Source organism: Dermacentor variabilis, chromosome 4 (assembly GCF_050947875.1).
Source record: "Dermacentor variabilis isolate Ectoservices chromosome 4, ASM5094787v1, whole genome shotgun sequence".
NCBI classification, from domain to species: domain Eukaryota; kingdom Metazoa; phylum Arthropoda; class Arachnida; order Ixodida; family Ixodidae; genus Dermacentor; species Dermacentor variabilis.
This window is the reverse complement of record NC_134571.1, coordinates 14313495-14340040: the sequence shown is the minus strand read 5'-3', so window position 1 is coordinate 14340040 and position 26546 is coordinate 14313495. Positions and strand designations below refer to the sequence as shown.

General features: G+C 47.7%; 3 protein-coding genes across 5 annotated transcripts in view; 2 read left to right on the top strand and 1 right to left on the bottom strand.

Annotated features, from left to right (window-relative positions):
- The window catches only part of SCCRO4 (DCN1-like protein SCCRO4), a 71200-nt gene extending 63480 nt beyond the window's left edge, over positions 1-7720 (top strand). For both annotated transcript variants that reach the window (XM_075688183.1, XM_075688184.1), the window contains exon 10: positions 6066-7720. In XM_075688183.1, the coding sequence (XP_075544298.1) occupies positions 6066-6187 (122 nt within the window). In that variant the 3' untranslated portion in view covers positions 6188-7720. The remainder of the gene's footprint in view (positions 1-6065) is intronic.
- A 4519-nt stretch (positions 7721-12239) lies between these two features.
- On the bottom strand, positions 12240-18541 carry FRG1 (FSHD region gene 1). The gene is made up of 8 exons (XM_075688182.1): positions 18444-18541; positions 18240-18364; positions 16081-16163; positions 15881-16006; positions 15462-15631; positions 15290-15394; positions 14539-14630; positions 12240-12537 (listed from the first exon to the last, which is right to left on the bottom strand). Exons 2-8 carry the CDS (start codon positions 18296-18298, stop codon positions 12390-12392), a joined length of 783 nt encoding a protein of 260 aa, XP_075544297.1. The 5' UTR covers positions 18299-18364; positions 18444-18541; the 3' UTR covers positions 12240-12389.
- A 149-nt stretch (positions 18542-18690) lies between these two features.
- The window catches only part of LOC142578692 (phospholipid-transporting ATPase VA-like), a 212322-nt gene continuing 204466 nt past the window's right edge, over positions 18691-26546 (top strand). For both annotated transcript variants that reach the window (XM_075688181.1, XM_075688180.1), the window contains exon 1: positions 18691-19298. The gene's annotated coding sequence lies outside the window, so the exon portion shown is untranslated. The remainder of the gene's footprint in view (positions 19299-26546) is intronic.

The window sequence follows — 26546 nt, the reverse complement described above, 5'->3', positions numbered from 1 at the left end:
AGCACTCAGAAAGCGTCCACAAATTGGAAAATTGCACTAGAAAGCACGTCATCACTTTGAAACACTAAACAAAAGCAATATGTTAAAAATCCTGCCTCAGGAAGAAAAACATCAGTAACAAACAACTCTGAGGCTGATTTCCCACGTTAGGGGCTTCGACTTAAGCCATCGGCGTTACCGTTGAGACTCCCCTTTTTGTACACCCGCCGTGGTTGCTCAGTGGCTATGGTGTTGGGCTGCTGAGCACGAGGTCGTGGGATCGAATCCCGGCCACGGCGGCCGCATTTCGATGGGGGCGAAATGCGAAAACACCCGTGTGCTTAAATTTAGGTGCACGTTAAAGAACCCCAGGTGGTCAAAATTTCCGGAGTCCTCCACTACGGCGTGCCTCATAATCAGAAAGTGGTTTTGGCACGTAAAACCCCAAATATTATTATTATTATTATTATTATCCCCTTTTTGTAACGCACCTCAAAGGAATATTGTTGCAAAGCGAGGCTCCAGCACAGGAGGCAGCCATTTTTGGGAGAGATGGTCTGCAGCCATTGGAGAGGGCAGTGATCCGTCTCGAAGCATGCGAAGCGGAGATCGCAGCGAGCGACCGTACACTAGCTCAACCGGCGAAAACCCCGTAGCCGCATGCGGCGCGGTCCTTAATGCAAACATCACCCCAGGCAGACACAGCTCCCAGTCAGTTTGTTGTTCAAAACACAATGCTCTCAACACGCGCTTCATGACGGAGTGGAGCTTCTCAACGGAATTCGACTTTGGGTGGTACACTGAGCTGTGTAACAGCTTTACCCCGCACCTTTCGAGAAAGGCTGTCGTCAAAGCGCTCGTAAACACCGTGCCCTGATCTGACTGGATTTCCGCAGGAAAACCAACTCGCGCAAATATGGACAGTAGTGCATTGACTATCTCAACTGAGCTGAGTTCTTTAAGCGGCACTGCTTCAGGGAACTTTGTCACTGGGCAGATCACAGTCAAAATGTGTCTGTACCCTGTGGCTGTTACCGGCAGAGGTCCCACTGTATCAATAACGAGCCGTCTAAAAGGCTCCGTAATGATAGGTACCAACTTCAGCGGCGCCCTCGATTTGTCCCCTGGTTTGCCCACCCGCTGACAGGTGTCACATGTCCTCACGAAATGGTCTGCGTCCCGAAAACACCCTGGCCAATAGTACTCTTGCAAGAGACGGTCCTTAGTTTTCTTAACTCCTAGGTGTCCGGACCACGAACCCCCATGCGACAAGCGCAACAGATCCTGATGGTAGCACTGAGGCACGATCAGCTGATCGAACTCCACTCCCCTGCAGTCTAGATACTTCCGGTACAGGACCCCACCTCTTTCCACAAAACGAGCATTTTTCTTGGCGATACCTTCCTTGACAATGCAGGGTATGTTTTCTAGGCTGCCATCTTTTTTTTGCTCGGCTATCAAAGCCGACCGGCTGACTTTTAGCAACCTATTAAGTCCGTCTGACGTAGGCGTGATGAGCAAATCTGCTGATAGCTCGTCTAACTTTCCCGTGTCGGGCATTTCCTCTCCAGTATCTGGTGCCTTCAACGCTACAGGCTTAATTTTATTCAGTTCGGACGTGCTCTGAATATCAGCTTGCTGCGGCTCTGACCCTTTCTCATTGTTCGACAATGTCGGCCCCGCAACTACCACCTTTGCAGCGAGCTCCCGAACCTTCGATCTGGTTAAGGCCTGAACGCTAGCCTCACCACACAAAAGCCCCTTCTCGCGCAGGAGGTGATCGGACCTGTTCGAAAATAGGTACGGGTACTGGGGGGGCAGCATAGATGACACTGCGGCCTCCGTCTCAAGCGCACCGAAAGGTCCTTCAATAAGCACTTTTGCTACGGGCAGACACACGCTATGAGCTTCTACGGCTTGCTTGATCCATGCGCACTCGCCCGTGAACATATCGGGTTCTACGTAAGAGGGGTGAACTACATCCATCGTAGCTGTGGAATCGCGAAGCACTCGGCACTCTTTCCCGTTCACGAGGAGGTCTCGCATGTAAGGCTCGAGAAGCTTCATGTTCTCGTCAGTGCTGCATAATGACAAAAACACAATTTTTGTTTTTGTTTCTGGACACTGCGCTGAAAAGTGACCCGGCTTCTGGCACGTATAACACACGCGCACTTGCCTTGTCTCGAGCCGCTTTCTGCGTTCGGCTTCGGCTGCCGCCGTCTCCTTACGTTCGGTCGGACTTTCACTCGCATCCGCACTACGTGTGTCCCCCCTTGCTCTCATGGGTGTGAACTTCGGCCTCTCAAACTTGGAGCCAAATTCACCCTTTTGACCGTCCTTAGCTCCGCGAGCCCGACGCGTCACAAACTCCTCGGCTAGCTCGGCAGCTTTAGCCACCGTACTAACGTCTGGCCTATCCAAGACCCAGTACCGCACGTTCTCAGGTAACCGACTATAAAACTGTTCCAGCCCGAAACACTGCAGAACTTTCTCGTGGTCACCAAACGCTTTCTCTTCTTTGAGCCACTCCTGCATGTTTGACATAAGCCTGTAGGCAAACTCTGTATATGTCTCACTTTTGCCTTTCTCATTTTCCCGAAACTTCCGACGGAACGCCTCCGCTGACAGCCTGTACTTTTCTAGCAGACTCGATTTCACTTTGTCGAAATCCTCTGCCTCCTCTCTCTTCAAGCGAGCGACTACGTCGGCCGCCTCGCCGGGTAACAAAGTGAGCAAGCGCTGTGGCCACGTTTCCCGAGAGAACCCCTGCTTCTCGCACGTTCGCTCAAAGTTAACCAGGAACAAACCAACGTCCTCTCCAAGCTTAAACGGCCGCATCAGGTCAGTCATTTTGAACAATACTCGTTCTCCTACACCGTGTGCCTGACTTCCATTACGAGCGCGTTCCATCTCTACCTCAAGACGCTTCATTTCCAAAGCGTGTTGACGGTCGCGCTGTTTTTCTTTCTCTTGTTGCTCTCGCTCTCTTTCTTTCTCTTGTTGCTCTCGCTCTTTCTGTTCTTTAAGTTCGCGCTCCTGTTTCTCTTTTTGGTCTTTAAGTTCGCGCTCCTGTCTTTTTGCCCTCTCCTCAATGGTCTCAAGGCATTCCGACAGCTCGTCATCCTCAGCCTCTAACTCAAGAATAGCCCTTAGCAGTTCTGGTTTTCTGAGTTTGTCTGAGACATCCAGACCCAACTCTCTTGCAAACTCCAGCAATTTCGGTTTGCGCAACGACTTCAAATCCATGGCTGCCCTGAATGCTGCTTTCTCTACTGCCCACTATTGTCTTGCCGCAAGCTAATCCGGCAGCATCGACAACCACAATTACCAGCTCTGTTTCTGACACTAACAAAAGCCTGGCAAAACTCGGAAGAAGAAAGTCCCGCACTCACCAAACCTCGCAGCCAAGAATTCAGCGCAGTCGTTCCGCTGCAGGCAACCAGTCATCACACAGGGCTCGTTGCACTGCTCCCGGATGGTCGTTGTGCTGCTCAGCATACAGTCAACTGCATATCTTCGCTGCTGGCCTCCGTTGTCGCGATCTCACCACTGGCAGACAGTTGTTGGAACCTCAGCGCTGACGCCCGTTGTTGCAAATGGGTCGCAAGCCCCAAGGGTAGCGTTGGCCTGGCGGCCTGGGGCACAACTGGAAGCATCCGAAGGTCCGAGCAAAGCATGAGTCGACTGGTAACAGAACAACTTGTTTATTCTAGCATCGCAAAAGAGCGGCCGGTCAGGTCGACCGAAGTGGAGAGACGGAAGAGCACGTAACTCAACTGAAGAAATCGGAGCCTCTCTTGGCCTCCGGGCGCAGCTGCTCTTATACTCTCGGAGTTGAGGGCAAGAAGGAACGCCTCGTCAGAGGCGCACGTGACGGCGCCGCTCGGGCACATTGAGACGAGTAGGTGACGCATCCGCCGGGCCGGCGCCGGTCAGACCTCCTCGCTTCACAGTTGGGGGAGCTCCTCTCCCCGGCTGCCGCGCTTTGACAAGCGTGGGTGCCAACACGCACACACGAAGACACGTGGCATTGGAACATGCCTGGACGCGCTTGGCGGGGAGGCGTAGCGGCGGCGCCGTACGGGCCAAAATGTCCGCCGCTTTGAACGAAGCCCCGGCGTCCGCTGCATCCGCGCCGGCTATACCGCGCGTCGTAGGCGAAACGTAACAGCGGGCTTTGTGTGCAAGGGTGAAACTCAACACGATGGAAGCCGCTGACATTACCGAGCTCTGGAAGTATGTCTCTACCGATGATGAAACAGCTGGTAGTACTTAGATTGAAGAGTTTCTGAATGCAGGTTGTCCTGCCTCGTTCTGCTAAGAGATCTCAGACGAAGTGATCATTGTCACAACGGAGCTAACGACAGCAGCAGCACTGACAATGAGATGGACAATGGCCTGTCCTTGACATCGATCCCAGTGTTCATGCAAAGTGCGCTGTTTTCGATCGAGATGCTGATGGATTTTGTGCATGCTAAAGGATTGCCGCCAGTGTTTGTGCAGCTGCTGGACATGTTGCACACCGCGGTTGGAAACCTGGAACTGATTTCTGACTGCAGTTTACGCTCGTTACAACGGACCTGCATACAACAGACTTTTGGATATAACGGACAGTATTTCAGCCTTAGTTTGTTCTACATATTTTATTAATGCAGTGAAGTTCGTTTTTAATGGACCATGCTACAACGGACTATCGGCTACAGCGGGCGAAATTAGCGGCAATTAAAAAAAAAATAGGGCCTATAAAACATACTTTTGCCGTGTCGACACAGGCTGACAACTAACTTGCGCGGGTCAGCCAACAATTGCGGCTCAATATTTCATCGCGAGGGAGGTAGGCTGGGTAGAAATGCGCTGTCTTCTTTTATGTGCAAGGCATGGGGAGGGAGAGGCGGGGGGGGGGGGGGCGTGTTTTGAAAGCGATCTGTTTGCCATGTGAACAAAGTGCATGCCTGTGCGTGCCTGATCTTCAGAGCGATCTGTGATGTGGACAAAGTGCGCCCAGTGCCGGTAGCTTCATACACCCTGTGCTTTCTATGGTTAGTTCGCGTTGAAGCAGCAGACAGCACAAAAGTCAATTCGCTTGCTGCTGCTTCCACGCTTACCTTGCTAAATTTGGTACCGCAACCGATGCTTCGCCTTTCGGGCATAACGGCAACCCTTCATTTTTTTTAAATTGTTACTATTATTTTACTTTGGACGTTCGTCACTTACTCTTTGCAGTGAAGTTGTTATACACCACGACAAAAATTTTGGAAGCAAGGCATTTCGGATGTTACGGACTTTGGATAAAACTGATGTTTTTTGTTGGATTGTCAGGGTCCATTGTAACGAGTCGACTGTATTTCTGACTATTTCGGTACGCGTAATGATTGAAACACTGTATAGACATAAAAATAAATGTTTTTCTCACAGCCTACTTTTAGAACACCTACCCTTTAGCGCAAGTAGCAAATTTGGGTTCGGAACTACAAAGGTATGTTCAGCAGCATTTTTTTTATGACAGTCCAGATATAGCGATCAGTTATGACAATAAAATTTTTCATTCTTTTTGATGTCACTATAAGTGGACTGCACTGCGTAGCAGCAAAAAGAACTTGAAACGGCGTATTCTGAACGTGCATGCACATTTTGGCCAATGGCTTGGCTGGCCGCCAACTGATGGCAAGCGTCCCGATCATGTACGATCACATGAATTGCATGGTTGAAACACTGTTGTAAAGTTCATTGGTAATTCACGTTTTTGTGTGTGTGTGTGTGTGCGCGCGCGCGCGCGCGCCACATATATCACCATGTCAACCCAACAACAGGTGTTCCAAATTGATATTTCCACCGATATCAGTGTACATTTGTAATGAATATTAGTTATAACAAGGCTCCACTGTATTGGTACTATTTCACAGCTGCTTCTGTTGAAATGTCCAATTTTTTCCCATCCCCTGTTCTTGCTAAATTCCGTAGCCATTTCAAGGTCAAGAACAACTCAATTTTTGTGTGAGGTGCTTGTACCAAATCCTTGACTCATCACAGACTGTATGCACAAAGAGTTTTAACATGCAATCCTGGTGGCTTTGTTTTCTATGCAGGGCCAGTGCTTCTGGATGAGTTTGTCGAGTGGCTGCGTGCCAGGTACCCCCACCTACATCGTGCCCCGCACACAGCCGAGAACAGTAGCCTTCCCTCATTTGGTGCCGCCTCATGCAGCTGAGGGGAGCTTGCCCTCTGCCTCATCCTCGTCTCTCTCCTGGAGTACCCCTTCCCAAACAAGTGGAGCACTCGGTCGGTGCCCCGCACCTCGGCCTCTTTCCTCTTTTGCACTCCCGGTTTCTGCTGCAAGAGTATAGCACTCCATGTCAAGAGGGCCAAAATTGTTTTAATGAACAGCTTCAGCCTTTGTCACCCTCTCGTCTTGCCTAACCGGCTTTTTTTCTTTATTTAGGAACCATACACACTACCTCTGTGCTGGACACCTGCAAAATTTTGTTGTGTGCTTACCGTATGGACATTTTAATGCGACAATTTTATTATTTTGTCTTGCAGGTTAATTTTGGTTTCAATGAGACAAAGCTTGAGAGAGTGCATTTAGGTTGAGAAGGAGGCGCTTTTGATGGAGTCAGCATGTGCTGCAGTTGTCACGAAATGGGTTGTCTTTTTTTTTTCATCTTTTTTCATGGTCGTTCTTGTCTATTTATTCGTGTTGGAGATGAGCAGCACACAGCTTGCTTGCATGCACAGCGCATCTTCCGTCGAGAGCAGAGACTTCTCCAGCAATTTCGTTGCCATTGTGGCCAAAGGCAGTGCCAACTGTGAACAATTGCTCGCTCTGATCTGTACATGTGCCTGCGAGTTGCTTTTGAGTTTTTTCTTTTTTCCCCGGGAAACGTACACTCCCTATTCCCCCCCCCCCCCACCCTCCTGCCCCAATGTGGTTCCCACAATGAAATTTCTTTATTCTTCATTTGATATCTTTGTTTTCCCGATGTCCCCACATTTTCAGAAAGAAAAAATCCTCTGGACATTTCCCCCCTTAACTAGAGCTCTAGTTGGCAAATGCGCCACATCCCAGCAAAGATAGTCATCAAGTGTGGCATATCATGTTCTTCAAGCGCTGCTGTATTGTGCCCTCTTGTCTGCCACTGTACCTAAGGGTGTTCCTGATTGGCGTAGTCTGCCTGTGCAAGCCTCTCGTTTTATTGGGAGGGCAGTTCTTTTTATAGAGTGTGTGTGTGTGGGCATATGGAGTGTGCTTTTTGTATGAGGTGGGAAGCAGCACGAAAGCACCTTAAGCGAGTCAACTTGCATTCGTCAGCTGGCCAAGTATGTAGCAGGGCATTTTCAGGACGGAGAATTGGGCGAGTTGGTATAAGCTTGTGGCTGCGACAGCGCATACAAGGACAAGTGCTCACATGGTGTCCCCTATTTTTTCTTGGTTCTTGTCTTTAGTTGCGCCGTTGCAGCCACGAGGTCGTTTTCCTGTCAGACTGCCGGTAATTCAGGTGGCCTTGTTAGGTTTGGATTGCAAAGCGCGCGGCTACATTTAGCAATTTACCATAGCAAGGCCCTACAAATAAACTCTGAAAGGAGCACATTCCGTAGATCGAACTTTCTGAGCATTTGCTTTGACTATAATACCTTACGGTGGTGTAGTACACTTTTTAGCAGGTGCTGCTGCTCTTCCGAAAAAGTATGCTGTATTGAGACTGAAATTTTAAAGGAATAAACATTTGAACATGCAAATATACATTACCAGCTGCAACACCTAGCCTTTTACTTGTTACTGTTTATGTTGTGTAGAAAATGAAATCGCTGCAGCAACTACAACTAGTGCTCTTCTTGGACCAGTGACTATAGCACAAGACAAAAAAATTAATATGATCCACAAGGACACTACACAGAGATGGCTTATTCAACAGCAACTAGCTATATGGTTATACCACTGATGTGCACAATGCTTTGTGCACGTTAAAAGTAGATCGTACATTGTTCTCCAATCAAAACACACCCACATTTATGGAGTGGGGCTTATGCTCATGCTGTATACAACATGGCTCTTATATTCTGCTATATTGCATGATTATGCACTTTAACCTGTGAATGCTGATCCATTATTTTAAATCTGATGCATGTTGCATCTATTCCAACAACCGTACACATCTATTTGTATGAACAGTGAAAATCTTTCAGATATCTGGCAGTTGTATAAGAAGAGCACTGGGAATTGTAGAAAGACTGCTGCTAAGTGGCCACGGCATTTTGCTGCACAAGTTCATGTGTTTGATTACAAGCTGCATTCCGACAGTGCCGATATGCACATCGCTTAGATTTTAGGTGCACGCTAAAAAAACACCAGGTGGTCCAAATTTCCACATGTAGGACCCTGCCGGTCCTACATGTGAGAGCACCGGAAAAGCCTGAAGAGTAGCTGGAGATCATTTTTAAGGCGAAACCTTTACTAACTGCGTCGAGCCAAGTTTCACTGTCACCAGCAGTTTGACCTTCATTTGACCACAGTATGTAACTAAACTTTAGATGACGAAGAACATTGCCTTAACGCACAGCTTCACATCGGCACCACATGCTGTGAAGCAGCACCTCAAGGCTTCACTGTTACATTCTTATAATTTTTTATACGTCTTATGTGCAAAAATGTGGTTATTTCATCTTGCGAAAAACAAGCACAGGATTAAGGGTATGAAACGTGACAGTAACTTGATGCAACTGCTTGGCAAGGCTGATCAACACAAGCACAGTAAAATAATCTTAACACAATTTTCCAATAAGCTAATAAGTTCAGGAGCTTTCATAGTAATTTTGTATATTCTCGATCGGAGCACTTCTGATATACTACTATATTTCCAAGTCCTTCAAGTTCGTATTAAGGAGCGCAGTGTGCCTTAAATAAGCTTAACTGCTCACGTGACTCGCCGCACCGAGCTCCGCCACCGCCGCCGGCTTGGCGCATGCACTCTCTGCAGCTGGATTGCCGCCTGACCACGTGACTAGCCGCGCGCCTGGCTAAGCGGAGCGCCGCGCTTGCCTAGTCAGTGCGAGCTTGGCCATGGATGAGAGCAAGGCCGGGCTGTCCTCTCTGAGCATTGTGCGGGAGGCTTTGAGCCTTCATTGCCAAGCGGTGTTTGACCACCCCACGAATATCACTTAGCGAGGTGCTTCACTGGAGAGGGTCCGAAATGCAACAGGCATCACACCGTCAAAATCAATGTAGCGACTGCGTTTGCGCCCTGTTCATTTGTGCTTCGGCGCTGTGCATGTTCGCAGTGTCTCTGCATGTCTAGCACTTGCGCTTTCCCTGTGGTACAACAAGTTCACCAAGTGGAACCAAGACTTAACCAGGCTAAACCAACCTTTCACTTTGCATATCCAGGGCTAGCTGAGCTAAGCCACAGCCAATTTTTTTCAATTTGCGACTTGCCCGTAGTGCATAGCACCGCCATGTTCACCAGAGATGATTGTCATAGTATTCTGCACACAGTGCATATGATTGTTTAAAATGTGTTCAGAAATGTAAAGGTGGTTTGGGGCCCGCTGAAGAGCTCCACATTGTCAAAATTCATCTGGAGCTCGTAAGTAATTTTGGGATGTTGAATGCCGCAATTTCATTTCAATCTGTGGAAAGTTCAATTTAAGCCTTGAGCAGTTAAGCTTATTTAAGGCACACTGCGCTCCTTAATACGAACTTGAAGGACTTGGAAATATAGTAGTATATCAGAAGTGCTCCGATCGAGAATATACCAAATTACTATGAAAACTCCTGAACTTATTAGCTTATTGGAAAATTGTGTTAAGATTATTTTACTGTGCTTCTGTTGATCAGCCTTGCCAAGCAGTTGCATCAAGTTACTGTCACGTTTCATACCCTTAATCCTGTGCTTGTTTTTCGCAAGATGAAATAACCACATTTTTGCACATAAGACGTATAAAAAATTATAAAAAAGTAACAGTGAAGCCCTGAGGTGCTGCTTCACAGCATGTGGTGCCAATGTGAAGTTGTGCGTTAAGGCAATGTTCTTCGTCATCTAAAGTTTAGTTACATACTATGGAGCATCAGCCCCACTTTTATGATTGCCTGTTTTCATCTTTTCAAATTGCCATTTTCTATTTTCACTGTTAACAAATAATGCATGCCGCGCCAGCAAACCAGAACTCTGATAACAAGAGCTGTACTTGCGGCGATCCTTTACAGCGTAGCATGAGATGATCAGTGTCGCTGAAGAGGCAAGGAACAGAGCCATTGGCCGAAGGTACGATGTGAAAGAGTCGCGCATCCACAAGACTTTGAAATATTTTAGCATTCTTGCTCTCAATCATTTATCTGGGTTATATGCTGAAAATACAGTAGTTGAAAATCACTCATAAAGGTTAACTATATGCCTGACCTTGTGCAGTTTTACAAGCAATACATGTTGACCTAACTGTAGAAAAATAATCTGAACAAGTCCAAAAGCAGGTCACTGCAGCTGTACCACAGCCTTTGTTTCAGGAAGTGTCCAGACGGGCTTGTTTTATTTTGCTTTTATGGGAAAAGGAGCCTGTTGGGCGGTGATGTGGACAGATCCTTGTCTGCACTTCGAAAAAGAAACTATGTGGAGCTGTATTAGTAAATCGCATGTGCAAGGTCTTTAAGCCAAAAAGGATTCAGAAACAAAAGATTGGTGGTGCCACCGCATACAGTTCTCGCACCAAATTGCTGTGATGACGTGGATTCTGACAGCAACTGTTCGAATCCAGTTAATTTTTCATTGGTAAAGATTCATCATCATCATCAGCCTGGTTACGCCCACTGCAGGGCAAAAGCCTCTCCCATACTTCTCCAGCTACCCCGGTCATGTGCTAATTGTGGCCATGTTGTCCCAGCAAACTTAATCTCATCCGCCCACCTAACTTTCTGCTGCCCTCTGCTACGCTTCCCTTCCCTTGGAATCCATTCCGTAAGTCTTAATGACCATCGGTTATCTTCCCTCCTCATTACGTGTCCTGCCCATGCCCCATTTCTTTTTCTTGATTTCAACTAAGATATCATTAACTCGCGTTTGTTCCCTCACCGAATCTGCTCTTTTCTTATCCCTTAACGTTACACCTATCATTCTTCTTTCCATAGCTCGTTGCGTCGTCCTCAATTTAAGTAGAACCCTTTTCGTAAGCCTCCAGGTTTCTGCCTCGTACGTGAGTACTGGCAAGACACAGTTATAAACTTTTCTCTTGAGGGATAATGGCAACCTGCTGTTCATGATCTGAGAATGCCTGCCAAACGCACCCCAGCCCATTCTTATTCTTCTGATTATTTCAGTCTCATGATCCGGATTCGCAGTCACTACCTGTCCTAAGTAGATGTATTCTCTTACCACTTCCAGTGCCTCACTACCTATCGTAAACTGCTGTTCTCTTCCAAGACTGTTCAACATTAGTTTTCTGCAGATTAATCTTTAGACCCACCCTTCGGCTTTGCCTCTCCAGGTCAGTGAGCATGCATTGCAGTTGGTCCCCTGAGTTACTAAGCAAGGCAATATCATCAGCGTATAGCAAGTTACTAAGGTATTATTGGTAAAGATTGACTACACTGTCTTCTAAAGGTGCCAAAAATTGACTACCATATTTGAACGATACCTTCGTGCAGTTATAATACCGCCCAAATATGAAAGAAAAAATAACTGCCGATTCTACCCTGTACATCAAGTAATGAAACCTGAGTCGACGCATACCATGTTGAAATGATTTTATGGAACATACAGACGCACACAGCTGAATTTTAGCAGCTAGTTGCTATTGGAGTCTAACGACACCTCCTTTTCACTGTCTACTGAGCAGAGAAAGTCATTTCTAGTCCCACTTAATGCATTAGAAATGCCACACTTCTTGAAGGCTCGCACAACCACTGTCTGCAACGGGGCATTCCACGCACAAGAGCGTTGCTTTCTTTACATCAGTGTGGATAGCTTCCTTGCATTGAACTTTTTTTAGCAAGAATCGGCTTTGTTTTTTAGTGGAATCTGTTGCGATTGTAACATGCATGCAAATTTGAACGCACCTTTGATTAAAAAAAGTGCATGTTAGACTCGTGCAAATACGGTAATACAGTTTGAAGTATTTTTCTACTGTGCCACAATCGCCTGAATACCAGAAATTTGCGATGCCACATTGATTACCGACATAATGTAGCGTGAAGGCACAATTGCAAAGAGACACAGAACACGTCACCGGTGCTGTACTTTGCTGTGTTGGCACGTAATGTTTACTAAAAGACAAAGGTTTAACCTGTATTTTATTTTTTAGTATCAACAGCTTTCTGCAGTTAAAGAAAATGAAGTTCTTACAGAATATATTTTCGGTGTCATTAAGACTTGGGTAGTTCAGCATCTGCTACCACTGCCCACTGCACACATCATGCTCTCAAATTATTTACAAAACTTGTCTGATTTCATTTTGGACCGTCGATCCAACAAAGCTTCATGGAAAGTCCCCTCTATTCTGGCTTTCTTCAGGTCCTTTCTGTCTTGCTGACTCACTCTAAGTCTTCTATCTTGGAAGCTTTGGAACTTTTTCCTGAAAGCAAAAAGATCAATGCAGTCATCTGTGTAAGAACAACAGATCAGAGTATGTTGGTGTTATGAGAACCCACACAACACGACAAAAGCCTTCAAAGCTTCTAACAGCCTAAGCAGTACATAGCTGTACATGTAGTCCTAGCCCACTATACATTTCTACAATGTTTGCCCAATCACTTCTATATACGTGGAAGCCAATTGTCTACAGCAGCAGCAACACATTCCCAGACACAGTAACGTAGTTGTTGCCATAGGAGCATGAAGAACTTTCACTCTTTATTGACAGCTTTTATCCGTAATATAAGAGTGTGGGAAATGCCTGGTGAACCACTGCTACCGCCAGATGGCCTCCGGATTTCTAAAAGCTATGTTCAGCCCAGAATGACAGCCTCTGGAAGTGAAGTTCGTGGTCGTGAGCACTGGCCATCTTTCCCCGTGGACATTGCGGGCCTCTCCACTTTCGAGCTCGCGGCTTCTGATTGCTATCGCCTAGTATCCCGCCATCAACCTTGGACAGCTCAACTGCATGCAATGGGTTGTCAAGCTCTGATGATGGAGTGCTAACACTTCAGGACAACACCGATATGTCTGCAGATCCTAAGAAGGCCATGCTTCTAGACCCACACCTCCGGACTTCACAGCAGTCATTGGCTGAATGCAAGAGAAGTTTATGTCTCGCTGAAGGGAGCCAGGGAGACCAACATGGCTCTGATCGCCATTACTGAAGACCTCAGCGGGTCTGAGGTCATCATCATTGATGACCTGCCCATGCGGCCCAAATCTTCCTACCATATGCTTTTCACAATGCACATTGAGCACCAGTCTTCTCCTGCAGATGGTAAGAACAGTGACCAGGACAGCGAGGCATCACGCGGCGCGATAACAAGATCTACCGGTTCGAGGACCTTGAGGAACCTTGCTCTGTCAGCAGCAACTCTGCAAAAGCGAAAGTTGCATTGCGTACTAGCACAGATGCTCACCTCCTCTTTGAAGAAGCTACGTCGTAGACAACCCGAACGCATTGCAACCAACCACGAACAATGCGACCAGCCATGTTCAGTGCTACAAACAGCTTTGACGTCAAGGGCCTCCTGCTGCATTTTCCCAACAGCAATGGGCTAATCGTGTCCGAGACCGGTGGCCAGAACGCAGCACTCAGTGCCGTCCGCCAGAGGAGCTGGTTGCACATGCATTGGACGACTCAACGACGAAAATTCCATTTCCCAGTCTTGACGACTATGGTTCTCACCACCGCCAGAACCATCTTCGGCAGCATGTCAAGTCGTAGCATGGCCAAGGGTAACAGATCATGAAGACAAAGAGGTGGGCGCACTTGGAGAGAAGTAAACAGGCATTCCGGCAGACGGCCGATTGTCTGGTTCTTTACAGAGCACTGATACGCGCTAAAGGAAAGATGGTACCACCAGACATCTGCCACAGTGGTTGTTCACCATTTCGGAAAGTTGCACCCTCTACATAAATGCAATTACTACCCTTGCTTTGGTGTCACTGCGCAGACGTCGAAAAAATGTGGGAGGTCATAATAAAGCAATTGAATTTGGCCAGAGCTGCAGGTAATAATGTCTGCCTATTCTGTTATCCGAGAATAGAATTCTAGTGTGCTTGAGTCTACTGAAAAAAAGAAGAATTGATGCACAACACTGGAGAGCACTAGATAATTAACAGATGACAAAGGAAACCCAAATTTCTTGTGTCTGCCCTTTATATGTGACTTTTGTAATGGGCAGTCTGGACTCTGGCTGCAGTAACTATGCTGACAAAGAATACATTGCATTAAAATCTAAGCTTGTGAAATGTGTGCAAAAAACTTGCTCTGAACAGCACCGTACAGACGCTACATGCAGTCTTGCATTTCAAGTAACATTGCTTTTGATAGGAAACAATATTCACTGCAAAGTGGGAAACGCAAACTTACTGAATTTTCCCAGTGTCTGCAACACATATTAGGAAGTGTATAATGTGTGCAGTTCATACTTACACATAATTTACTTCACATTCTCCCAAGGACCCTCTTTCTTCTTCGGGAACATCTTTCTCCTTTGAAGTGTCTGCTTTAGCCACAGCACGCACCTGTTAGTATAAGACAGCGCTGCAGGCTATTATTTGACTGCTGGCTGCGTTGACTAATGTTGAATTCCAATGGCAGAGGCGGAGCAGCTGACAGACTCCGTGAGCGAGAACTCGACTCTGGTGTAGAGCAACGCCTCCAAATCCGCGAGTGGAACACAACCTGCGCCACCCGAGCAAGGCAGAAGCTGAAGTTCTATCACCGAGTTACCCAGGGTACCTCGCGTGTTGTCATTTCCTTCCGCTGTTTGCTCCGAGCACCGCCACAGCGGTCAGTTGTCTCTTCAGCGCCGTTCACCCGTTGTTTTTTTAAAAGTGTGGAATGGATATCTCACCAAGCGTGCAGCAGCTTTTGCTTCCTCGCGAGTCATGACCGGTGACACCTCCCAGCAGACCAATGTGGTAAATAAAATATGTCACACAGAGTTCCGGTCCACTCCGCCGATTTTGGCGGAGCATCTTTGTCTGCTCCACGGAGTGACTCCCGCTCTGAATCCCCTCCGACTCTCTTATTGAAACACCTTACTCCAGCCCTCACTCTGTCATCGGAACAAACTTGCTCCGACTCCGCCATTGGAATTCAACATTAAATTTGCTCGACACCTTCTGAAGAGCAGAAACATAGAAAAAAAGGGGGGGTAGGCAGCACTTTAGGTGCTTACCTTAATCATTTCATCGCTGCCTGCTGAACGGCAGGTGGCCTTTATATCTGTACCATCAACCACTGTGAGGAAGCAGCTGTTGCTGGCAAGAAGAGCCACTTTACCCTGGAACAGCAACCACAGCGCTTGTCAGCGCAAGTAATCTCTTAGTTTAGGTTTCTATGACACTCACATCTTGGAAGACAGGTTCCCACTGTTCAAGTGGGCCTATGGCATCTGACCGTCCGACGACTGTGCCATCTGGCTGGACAGAAAGGTACTTCCCGTAGCCAGATTTAAGGGCTATCTTTGTATCCGACAGCTTGACAGCCGTCAGAATCTCTTCTGGAAATGGGCCCTCGCCTAGAAGAAGGGTAAAAGACGTGCGCATGTATGACATCACTTTATAACTTATAATAAACATTATAATGCAAAAACTTTGCTCCGCTACATTGCTGCCCTTAACGCCTCGTACTAGGAAAGCAAAACGCCACCATTATACAAGAAAATCTCTGCGGCTTTGATCCATCGCACACACAAGGTAGACGGGCGCAAGGCGAGACGTCTCGGAAGTGAATCGCAAGGATAGGGTACGCTGCGACTGCTGCTTACCAAGTGGGTGCGGCCCGCCGAGTACAAACAAGCCATTATCCTGTGACGACACATAGCAGTACGGAGTGAACTCGATGGCTATAGGACCCGTGTACTCTTCGAACGCTTTCAGCTCCCACCAGCCTCCTGAGACGAAATGCACAGCATGCAGAACAGTTATACACAGTTCGGCATGTGCCTTAGGTTGCGTAAAACAGTACCGTGGCTGACTGTGTCCTGACTTTCCAGCCTTTCATCACCGCCACTGGAACTCTGCTTCGACTTGCTCTTACTCTTGTGCTTCCTGCAAGACTCCAGAGATATCAACTAGCGTGAGAATTGACCAATTCCAAAAATCTTCCTGTGCATGCGCCAAACTGGCGCGGCGTGAGTCCCCCTTGCGGTGGCTATCGTAATTAGACTTGGTTGGAAAACAACGAAGGGCAACGCGATTACTCCGGATGTTGTTGCTGCGGAAATGCTGGTGGCTGCGCTCGTGGTTTTTTTTTTCGAGTATGCCGATTAATTGTGCCGCCTTCGGGTGCAAGAACTGCTACTACGGAAACGTAAGAGCTTCTTCCGATTTCCATCTGCAAGATAGTATGCTAAGAGGGCTCTGTGGATATCTACAGTGAGACATGCAAACTGGGACGGCTCATTGTGGCAGCCAACAGAGCATTCTCGAACCTGCGGGTCGCACTTCATCACCGGCAAACTTTCTTTAAAAAAATAAATAAATAAATCTAGTCACGATCGTGTCGTAACCGCCCTCTGTCAAACATAGGCCGGCCGTCGAAGCTGATGAATCATCCGGAGTATATAGGTGCCGGCATGTTCACGTACAGCAAGCGTCCAGGCGAGGCTGCTGTACGGCGGCACATCGGCTGTGTGAAAAGGCAAAGGCCCTACAAACTTGAGTAGAAAAACGTGCTGTGAAGGAAATTTGTATTGCTGCCCTGTGGGTCACGATGTTACGCCAACTATAATAGGGACTGTGAAAGGAGTGTAGGATCACTCCAGAGTATTCATTTGAGTTGGCTCAGCTCCGCATCCTTCTGGGGGCAGTCACTAGTTTGGTTGCCTGTTTGGTTACCGCAGGTGCTTGCATGAGGCCTACAACAGGTAGACTTGCCGACGTGAACGTGGTTCGTTGTCACGTCAGCTAGCTTGTCATCCGCCGCTCATATTCTGCATGTTTTAACGTATGTGCCATCGCTGGCCTTGTTTCATACATTTCCTTGGTATGCACACTAAGAGGACGGCATGAGCCGAACCGCCCCCTCTTCTTCCTCTTCCTTTTTTTTTTTTTTTTTGTGTGCACGCGATTTTGCACTGTGCGCTGCTTTGAGTTGCATGCAGCCACACTGCTATTATATTATAATGTAAGGAAATGCAGCACACGAGTTATTTTAGGAAGCCGACGCACTAGATCGCGCGGTCAACAGTATTTGATTGTGACACAAGCATGTCATCGCTGTGCAACAATGTGCTCCACTAGCATTTCCTCTTAAAAGTTAACATGACCTGAAACTTACAAGCAACAAAAATGTGTTATTGTAATACAGTACCTAATGATCTGAGTAAAGAAATTTTTGACATTACTTTAACAAATTCTAAGAGTATCTAAACATTGTTGCTTGGCTGTATATAACACATCGTGTTATGTAAAAACTGTACAGGAGCTGCCAACACAACACCACGTACACACTGCCCGTCTCGTGGACAGCTTACATGCCGCTCGTACCAAGCAGTCCACCTTCTGAATCAGCTGTGGGGAAGCTTATAATTTGAATTGCCACGTAGCCTTTGTCAAGTAGCGCCCAGCCTCGATGCGCCTGACGAACGATCGAAGTGTTCGAGGGCAGATAAACGCCGTCGTTCGTTTTGGAGCACTTCGAGAAGTCGCGTATGCGCAAACTGGAGAGGTATATATTGTCTTCTTCAATAATTACTCGCGCACTGATTGAAACCAATTTAATAAAGCACTGAAACAACGCAGAAAGCGGGTCGTATCGATACGCGGAGCACGGACTGCACGCTAGCGTCGACCTTATTTTCCAATCAAGCGGCGTGGTTCGAGGTTCTTCGTTTTCCCTGCAGCTGGCGCTCACAATTTTGGAATCGGTCAATTTCACGGATCAAGCTTTATATAAGCACAGCCGCCCTCTAAAATTCGGATTCCAAATAGCTTGCACACCTGCATAAACATGCGTAACCCCATCCGATTCTCTTGAAGCAACCTGTACTTCACGTGTGTTGCACTATGTGTTGCAATACTACACGCGCCATTTCTCAATCAACTAAATTACAATCAAGCACCTCCCCCCCCCCCCCCCACCTTAAGCAACACAATCATGATAGTCAAAGGTGTCCTACTCACTTAGTTGTGCGGCCCTTCAACACAAGTTTCCCGCGACGCACCAAGCTGTAGTCAGCCATAACTTGTTATCGCTGGTGGCGTACGGGCTTGTTCAACAGTAGCAGTCACACCACTCAACCCAACATCTGTGGTCGACGGATTTGAGTAATTATTAAGTCGCTACAGCAAACTAATTACACTGTTCATACATCAAAGTTGACATACCTTGTACCAGCTGTACTGTCTGTAATTCGCCGTCTTGTTGATGTCCTTACCGCTGCCGATGCCCGTAATAAGTGAAAATGTGTGTAAAATATCTAAAGGTAAAGCACAAGATTGCAGGATAAAATCAACACTTTGATTTTCGTGGATTTATATGATTATGTGAATAAGTTAGACACGGTTTTACCTTTAAAATTGTATATTTGCGAGCGTGTAAATAAATCTGACGTAAGTTCCGCCGGAGGTTTTTCATGTCAGGTGGGTCAGGTGTCTAGCCTCCGCATCAACGGCCTCGCGTTTACCCGCTCGCTGGCTGCTATCATTTCCATACGCTTGTTTTATTTTTTATTTTTTTTATTTTTTGTGGCACTGCTGTTTGGGAGCGCACGAAGCGCAGTCCGCGCAGTAGCAGCGGCAAGCGGCGCTGGAGTGGCAGTTTGCGCTGCCTTTGCGTGCGCCGGGCGACAGAGCGTCCGTGAAGCGTTCCTCCGGATGCTTGTGAACATCGGCGGGGCTGCTAGAGTTGCCGAGTGCTTCGAACATCGACCAACGCCGACGAGCAACGAAGTAATCTGCCAAAAGTGATCGCGCCTGCACGGAAGAAGCAGGGGCGAACACGCTACGATGTGCCTGCTTCCTTCATTGCACTACGAGCAACGGCTACTCTCCGGGATCTTCGGTGACAGCGATGACAACAAGCGTGCTGTGTAGTATTACACCCTGTGTAAAGCTTAGCTTCAAATGACTGCTACTACGACTAGTCGAAGACACGGATGCACTCGCCTCGTAATCTCTCAAAGTCGTCTTGGATATAAAACTTTCGAGTTCACTTAGATCGCCTTGGCTGCGGTGCTTTCGGTGAGTTTGTGTGGCCAGTTTTTTTGTCGGCCCGTTCTCCATTTTCGTCTCGTTGATGCGTTTGCCAGGTACTTCGATGACGCCGTTTGCAGCAGATGCTCTCTTTCTCAGAAAGTGTGCGGGAGATCGCTTGCTCTTGTGCAGACCTTGAAGTGCCGTCTTTTAAGGAACCGCTGTCTCATGGGGAACACCGAAAACGAGATGCTGTTCCAAGCTTGCTTTACGTTTCTTTTCTGCGCAAAGGCCCTTTTTACGCAACAGTCGGCGCGCTGGCTAAAAACTGCCGTCGTATTCCGTGGGCGCAAAATTCAGATTTCTGTCCCAAGTTTCACGCCTTTTAATTTTGCTCAAGATGGGTAGAAACTTTGTGTTGCTTTTCTTTAGTTTTTATATGTAATTTCAATTTTCAAGCGGACGCTCTGATAGTGCCCGTCGCCAACGCGTTTTTGAACTTAAGAACTTTGCGGTGGAGCGAGTAGCCGACGTGAGTGGGGGGGGGGGGGGGGGGGGGGGAGGGCATTTCTATTTCACCTGCCAAGTTTTTGCTGGCTGAGCAAGGCCACTTTTCCGAGAAACGAAGGGAGATGACGTCGGTGATTGTTGTGTTCAATGACGCCGCTCAACGCAACCGTATACGAGCAGTGAGCAACCTCGAAGGCTCAAACTTAAAACCCCTAACTTTTTTATGTTTATTATGTCTCAAACTTCAGCGACAGCCTCTGCTTTGTGGATTGTATAGGCTAGCATTTTGTATGATTCCGCGGTTACTTCCGTGGTTTCGTTTTTGCGCCCCTTTCCGGTGTATAGCTCGACTATCGGTTTCGCCATACTTTTAAAGCGCTCGCTCGTTAGAGCGATATACCGACCTGCCGACCATGCCTCAGCTCTTATCGGTAACGACGGCAGCGGTGCGTTTAGGTGCCCCCTGCGGTAAATCCGCGTGTGTCGCCTGCGCTCGGACGTGCGTACTGCGCAAGGCGAAGTACGCTCGACACTGATTGTAGGGCGCATACCGGCACACGCGGCGCGTGCAGATGGAAAGTTTCGCTTCGCCAGCTGTTGCGCTGGTCGTCTGTGGCGAAGAGTGACTTCGACGATCGCTGGTGTGGGTTCTCTCGCAGGACGAACGGTTTATCACCTTTTTTTCGGGCAAACTCTATCGTCAGGTGGGCGGTAAATTTACGAAGGGTTCGAGAGAAAACGCGAGGAATGCTTTTGCAACGCAAGATTTGTAAGCAAGTGACTCAAGCTCTGCAGTCAAGTTTTGATGCATATGGATTTAAAAGTGATTCTTTCATTCCCTCTCTAGGCAAGTTAGGTAAGCGTTTAATGATAACGCTGACGAGAGCGAATGTCCTAATCAGACAAAAGAAGAGAAAACATCGCTGACGTTGGGCTTAACCTTTGTGCGCTACGTGGAATCAGCTGCGATGCGGGGTAAACAAAATATGGACACAAAGGAGAAAACACCCCAAATGTGGTGGCGTGTGTGCATGCGCGCGAGTTGTAGGCGTTACTGTGGTATTTCAGTGCGTTTCACTTTGAATGAGTTGCTTTCTTTATAGCGATCCGAATCGCAACTCACTTAAATTTGTTGCATGCGGGCGTTGTCCGAGGCTGGCAGTGATTTCTATATTTAGCAAAGTATTGCGAAACAGCGGCGTTCTAGCTAACGAAGTCTGGAAATACGAGATAAGCAAGCTGAACCATAGGCGGTACAGCATTGCGGCGGTTGTGAGTCATTGTGCGGAATAGCAGAGAGACGGAACTCTACTACGTCGTAAACTAAGCTGTTTGTCACTGTCTTTCGGCGGAATGTTCAGGCTTTGCTTTTCTGTCTTATCCGTCATTTCGCCGCGCTGCAGCAAGTACTCAACGTTGTGATTATTATTATTATTATTATTATTATTATTATTATTATTATTATTATTATTATTATTATTATTATTATTATTATTATTATTCGCTCAACGAGGATATTCTGGTTGCAGGCCAGTACCGGGTACGGATGCCTGACTAGTGGAAATTTGTCGAAAATCTAGTTGCGGAATGATCACGGAGGGCAATTTTACGTTGGCACTCAGTTTTGCTGTCGCCTTAGGATTTCTTTTTTTTTTTTTTTTCGGAAAGCAGAATCGTTTTTGGATGTTGGCATATCCGCCTTTTCGAGAGTGCCATCCCTTGTTCATTCAAGAACCGATGTAGTGGTGCAACATCTTTGTCACTCGATGCAGTAGCTATTGCGTTCCATTAACGAGCACCAGCAGGTCGTGCGTTCGATTCCCTCGAGAGCGCAATGCAGCAGCGCTCGTGCCCCCGGTGGCCGAAAGTAGTCCCCTTACTGCGGCCTCTCTTATGACCCGTGAGTTTCTTTAAAAGGCTACCATAATTTAATTTTAAAAGCTTTCTCTCTCCCACCTGCTCACAATGCTCCCTCACACCTCCCCTTCTGCTCTCCATCTAGATGCCACAAACGAAAATACGTTAGCGTATCACGTTTGCTCTTGCACAATTCCGCGGTTACTAACGGTGCCTAGGCATTGCGACTTTCGTCTACATAGCTTTCGCTATGCTCAGATTGTTTGCATTGTTTGTTGGCAGGGCATGCTGTGAGGAAAGAAACTTGTAGGTCATGGACCATCCTAATAAGTGTTATTTTGACTTCTTGAGGCATCTGTAGGAGAGGCTCGAAAGCTCATAGCTGTAGTGCAAACGCTGCGATGTCGATGGTCTGAAACGTCACGCACGTCTTCGACGGTGCAATTTCGCTGTGCATCTTGCCTTCGCGTGGTGCATATTAAGTTACAAAGCCGGCCATCGGTCGCTCGACCCTTTCTTCCACCTCGACTGTTGCTCCTGTTGCGCGATCATTCGAGAGAGCGCTCAACGCGCAGAAATACGACGTCGCTATGAACACGTTTACGTCAGCAACCTAGTCGGCCATTGTAATAAGAGTTCGAAATATGTCCCGACCAACGTGCTATGGCAGTCTGCCAGTATTGCGCGAGTATCTCTCCAGTATTCCGTAATTATCCAGTACACCGCCAGTCTTCCGCGACTGCGAGTATTCCAATGTTTCGTTACCCGACTTCACTATAAAACCCCCCTCCCCCTTTTTTTTCCCCTCTTACGATGTTACGAACGCGGTACGCAAAGGAAGTTGCAGAAGCGGACTTCTCCTCACAAGGCCCATTACTGCGGAGAAGGTTGATTTGAAGGCGCCTGCTACACACGTCCAGACACCTTCGAAACGGCGCAGACCGGTTGGATATGCAGGTTATTTTCCTAAAATGTACTTCGCTAACGTAAAGCTTTTGTTCAATTTTGGAACTACTGCTTGAGCGAAAACAACGTCTGCCCGTTCTCGCGGCGGAGCTAATGTCGCATCCCCCTCGCTCTAAAAGCTCTGTTTCAAGTGATGCTCTATTCTCGTAATTACCAGAGCTTTCCAACACCTAAGGATCCACTGGAGTCACTCCGCACGACCTGATGACAGCTTTGGTAACTCGCTAACTTCAACATATTTGACAAAGATGTCTGTACAATATATTTCCTTTACCCACCGTGGTGGCTTAGCGGCTTTGGTGTAGCGCTGCTAATCAAGAGGTTGCGGGATCAAATCCCGGTCGCGGCGGCCGCATTTCAATGGGGGCGAAATGCAAAAACGTTCGCGGTCCCGTACACTGAGGGCACGTTAAAAAAGCTCTGGCGGTCAAAATTAATCCGGAGTCCTCCACTATGGCGTGCCTCATAACCAAGTCGTGCTTTTGGGCACGCAAAACCCCAGAATCCAATATTTTCTTTGTATTGTCCTTTGACGGCATTTAAGCGCTTTCGGCGTTTGTTTGACTGCTATTACGACGAACTTGGCACTATCAAGATGTTATTTGATGGTTTGGGTTTTATCACGTTCTTTGACAAAATAGTTACAGGTGTCAGTTAAAGTTCCGCTACCACTGCAGTCTCGGGAATTTGGCTTTTTAAATATAATTTCCCCCGTATTTTAAGAATTGCATGTATATATATATGCTAATACGTTCAGCGGTTGTTGATAAAACATTTCCGCTTTTCCATGTGTTCAAACAGTAAAAAAAGCTGTTTAAACCTTGAAATTGGTGCTTAAAAGATTACAGACATCAGCTTGATTGCATTTTTTGTCTTGCAATGTTGCGCTTTCAGCCAATGAGCACAAATCCCAACGCAGAATCAGCCACCGCCATGCCATTAATTTATAAACCTTTGCAGTGGCTCTGCTGTATTGACGTGCGTCCTCTGTCGCTTATGTATAGAGTCGAGGACAACGTTTGGCGATGCATTGGCGATGGCATGTCCGGGTCTGACATAGCGCGGCGTGCAAGCCTTGTCTGTGTTTGTTCGTATTTGCTCAAAGAAAAAGTTTCCAAAATGAGCCTTGGTAGTCTGAAACAGGGTTCCGTGATGGCTAAATGTTAAAAAGAATTACAGACACTTTTACTGACCGGTGCAGCGATTGCACATAACGCTTGGAAAAACGCGTGTAAGAGGTATTCGTTGTGGTTATTTTGATCCATTTCACATTTGCGCTTATGCTGATGGCATCCGTGCGTAACCCAGCGTTGAACATGTTTAGCCGAACATGGCGGTTTGTGTGTTGTATCCGCAGGGGCAAATCGGGAGGGTAATGCGTGATTTATGTTTATCTTCTTACGCTTTTAAAAAATATTTACGTTCAAGGAAGACAAGGTTGGCGAGTTCGTTAAAATCCATTCGTAGGACATCTCAAGCAAAAACAAGGACATAAAGAAGAGCCACCACTATTGCCGACTGTCAGCTGAGCATTCATTGCGCGCGGAAACAACAAGCATGCAAACCAAACCCAAGGAATTAGACAGATAAGCGTGCAGAGGAAAAGGCGATGACTAAACCAAAACCATAGCCGTGCGTGCACATAAGACAAATGATAAGAGCCACGTCTCCCCTCTGCACACCAGATTCTGGTTTTGTCATTAGCTTTTCCTTTGCACGCTTGTTTTTCCACGGGATACTCAGCAGTAGCGGAGTGCTTTATCGGTCCTTCGTCCTTGTTTTCCTTGCTCTGTTCCCAGCGTTTAAAAATGGCCAGTTCATGCACTGCCATATGACGCGTGCGTTAACCGAAGCAGTGTTTTTCAGTGTTATAAAACTTGTACCGGTTGCCGTCGGTACAGTTACGCTTGCAAGGAGACGCTACTGCGCGTCGGCAGGGGCCGTTCGCGTGTCGCATGTGAGTTGCGCACCGTATACGCACGTGCGCGCACACACGCACACACACAGCGGAGATCAGTCGAATGTCCTTGATCGCGCGCCGTAGCAGGTTGCGGTGAAAGTGTACCGCGGCGCCGGTGGCAACACCGTTGGCACTGTACCGTTGGGCTCTGTTCGGCCGAGACGCTCGTTTCAATTCGCGTTGGGCAACGAAAAGATGAGCTGCGGAGTACGTGGCCTCACATTGGCCGCCGTGGCGTATCCTTTCGCGCGTCAGGCGCGCTGCTGTCTGCACAGCGTCATCGTCGAGTCGCCGTGGTGTTCGCTGATTGGCTACGGTGGAACGTCCGTAACCAGGAGTGTGCTACTCTGGACACTGTCGAATTTGTCATTATTAGCTGAATTTACATGAACTTTTTTTTTTGCATTAAGATTTAGGGGCACGTTAAAGAACCCCAGGTGGTCCGGAGTCCCCCACTACGGCGTGCCTCGTAATCACATGGTGGCATTGGCACGTAAAACCCCATATTTTTTTTTGTTAAATGATCTCGACGCTAGCGGATAGAGTCTGAAGTCGAGCTGACGCAGCCCGATTCGCGAGCGCGTTTACTTGCTTCTTGCCAAGCGGATTCGGCAGTTAAATCTAGCCCTTGCAAGCGTATTGAGCGGACTCGCCTCAACGCTCGTTCGTTCCGATCCGCTGGCGTGTGCATGAACACGATGACCGGTTTCCTGCCTAACAAGCCGACTCGACTCGACTTTGTCGGGCTCACGTAAACGCAGCTATTGTCGAATTCGCCATCTTGTCAGCCCTGATGCAAAGAAGGCCCTTGCCGCGCGCCTCTAGACGTCGACCGAGTCCTACGTGTCGTACATTCTCGACGTCTTGGCCCTTAGTAGCAAGGCCGGCCCGAGCATGTCGGAGGACGAAAGGTTAGTCACGTCCTCAAAGGCATTGCTGACGTCGCCTTCAATCTGCTGGTGTTCAACAACGTCACCAGCATCGACACGATCCTCAAAACATGCCGCCGTCTCGAGCATGTTAAAAGCCGCCGAATATCTCAACACAGCCGCTATGTCATCTTGTGACGACCTCTTCCACCAGCCGTCACAATGTGACAACGTAACCCGCATCATTCGTCGTGAGGTCGAGGCCGCTTCCTTATAGTCATGTGATCCTTCTCCAGCGATGATCTCCTTGATCCAGGCCGTAGTCCGACAAGAATTGGCAAACGTCGGCCTTCACTACGTTCGTTCCGTGCGCTCTGAAACTCTTTATCCACACACATTCCCACCCCGTCCCTTTTACTACTCTTATGGACAATGCAACCCGTCCGAATGGCAAACCATTGACGACAAGTGATATGTTTTAACTGCCGACCCACCGGGCATATCGCTCACCACCGCCGCCGCTGGACTTCACCGATGCGCTAATTTTCTGCCGACCACCCTCTTCCCTCGCGTTCGTCCTTTTAGTTTGCTCCCTCTATGCCCAACCCATCATCTGACCGTGTGCAACCTCTAACAAGCCCCCGCTACGCCCGCTCACCTTCTCCTTCGCGCTGTGTGGTAGGGATACCTTTCTCCGCGGATGCGTAGCTTAGCACCGGAACGGTGTTTCTACTGCCGGGGGTGATGATACGGAACAGCCGCTACAGTGTGGCTGGCTACACTGAAGGAAGACGACGTGTTCCCGATTGATTTAGGGACGCCATATTTGCCACCGTTGGTCTACGTGTAAATATATTGTAAATAGACTTGTACATCACCTGCGCGTAACAATATTTTCCCCCACAAGTCCTTTATTAGCATTACTACCTATATAAACGGATTCAAAAAACAAGCAATTGATTCATCCATAATTAAGCTACTGAAGAAATGCACGGAGCTGGATTCGGAACCCGGGAACTTTACGTGGAAGGCAGACACCCTATCCGCTGCGCCACACGGGAGCCGCTTTAAAGCTCTTCAAATCTTGATATCTATATCTGCAGTGGCGTAGCTAGGTCATCCGGCACCCGGGGC

Excerpts from the sequence above, each read along its gene's own strand:
- FRG1 (XM_075688182.1), bottom strand. The coding sequence starts at position 18,298 with ATGGCTGACTACAGCTTGGTGCGTCGCGGGAAACTTGTGTTGAAGGGC. Across the intron at positions 16,164-18,239 it reads TTGAAGGGCCGCACAACTAA|GAAGCACAAGAGTAAGAGCA; the intron begins GTGAGTAGGACA and ends GGAGTCTTGCAG. Across the intron at positions 15,632-15,880 it reads CGGCGGGCCGCACCCACTTG|GCGAGGGCCCATTTCCAGAA; the intron begins GTAAGCAGCAGT and ends CCCTTCTTCTAG.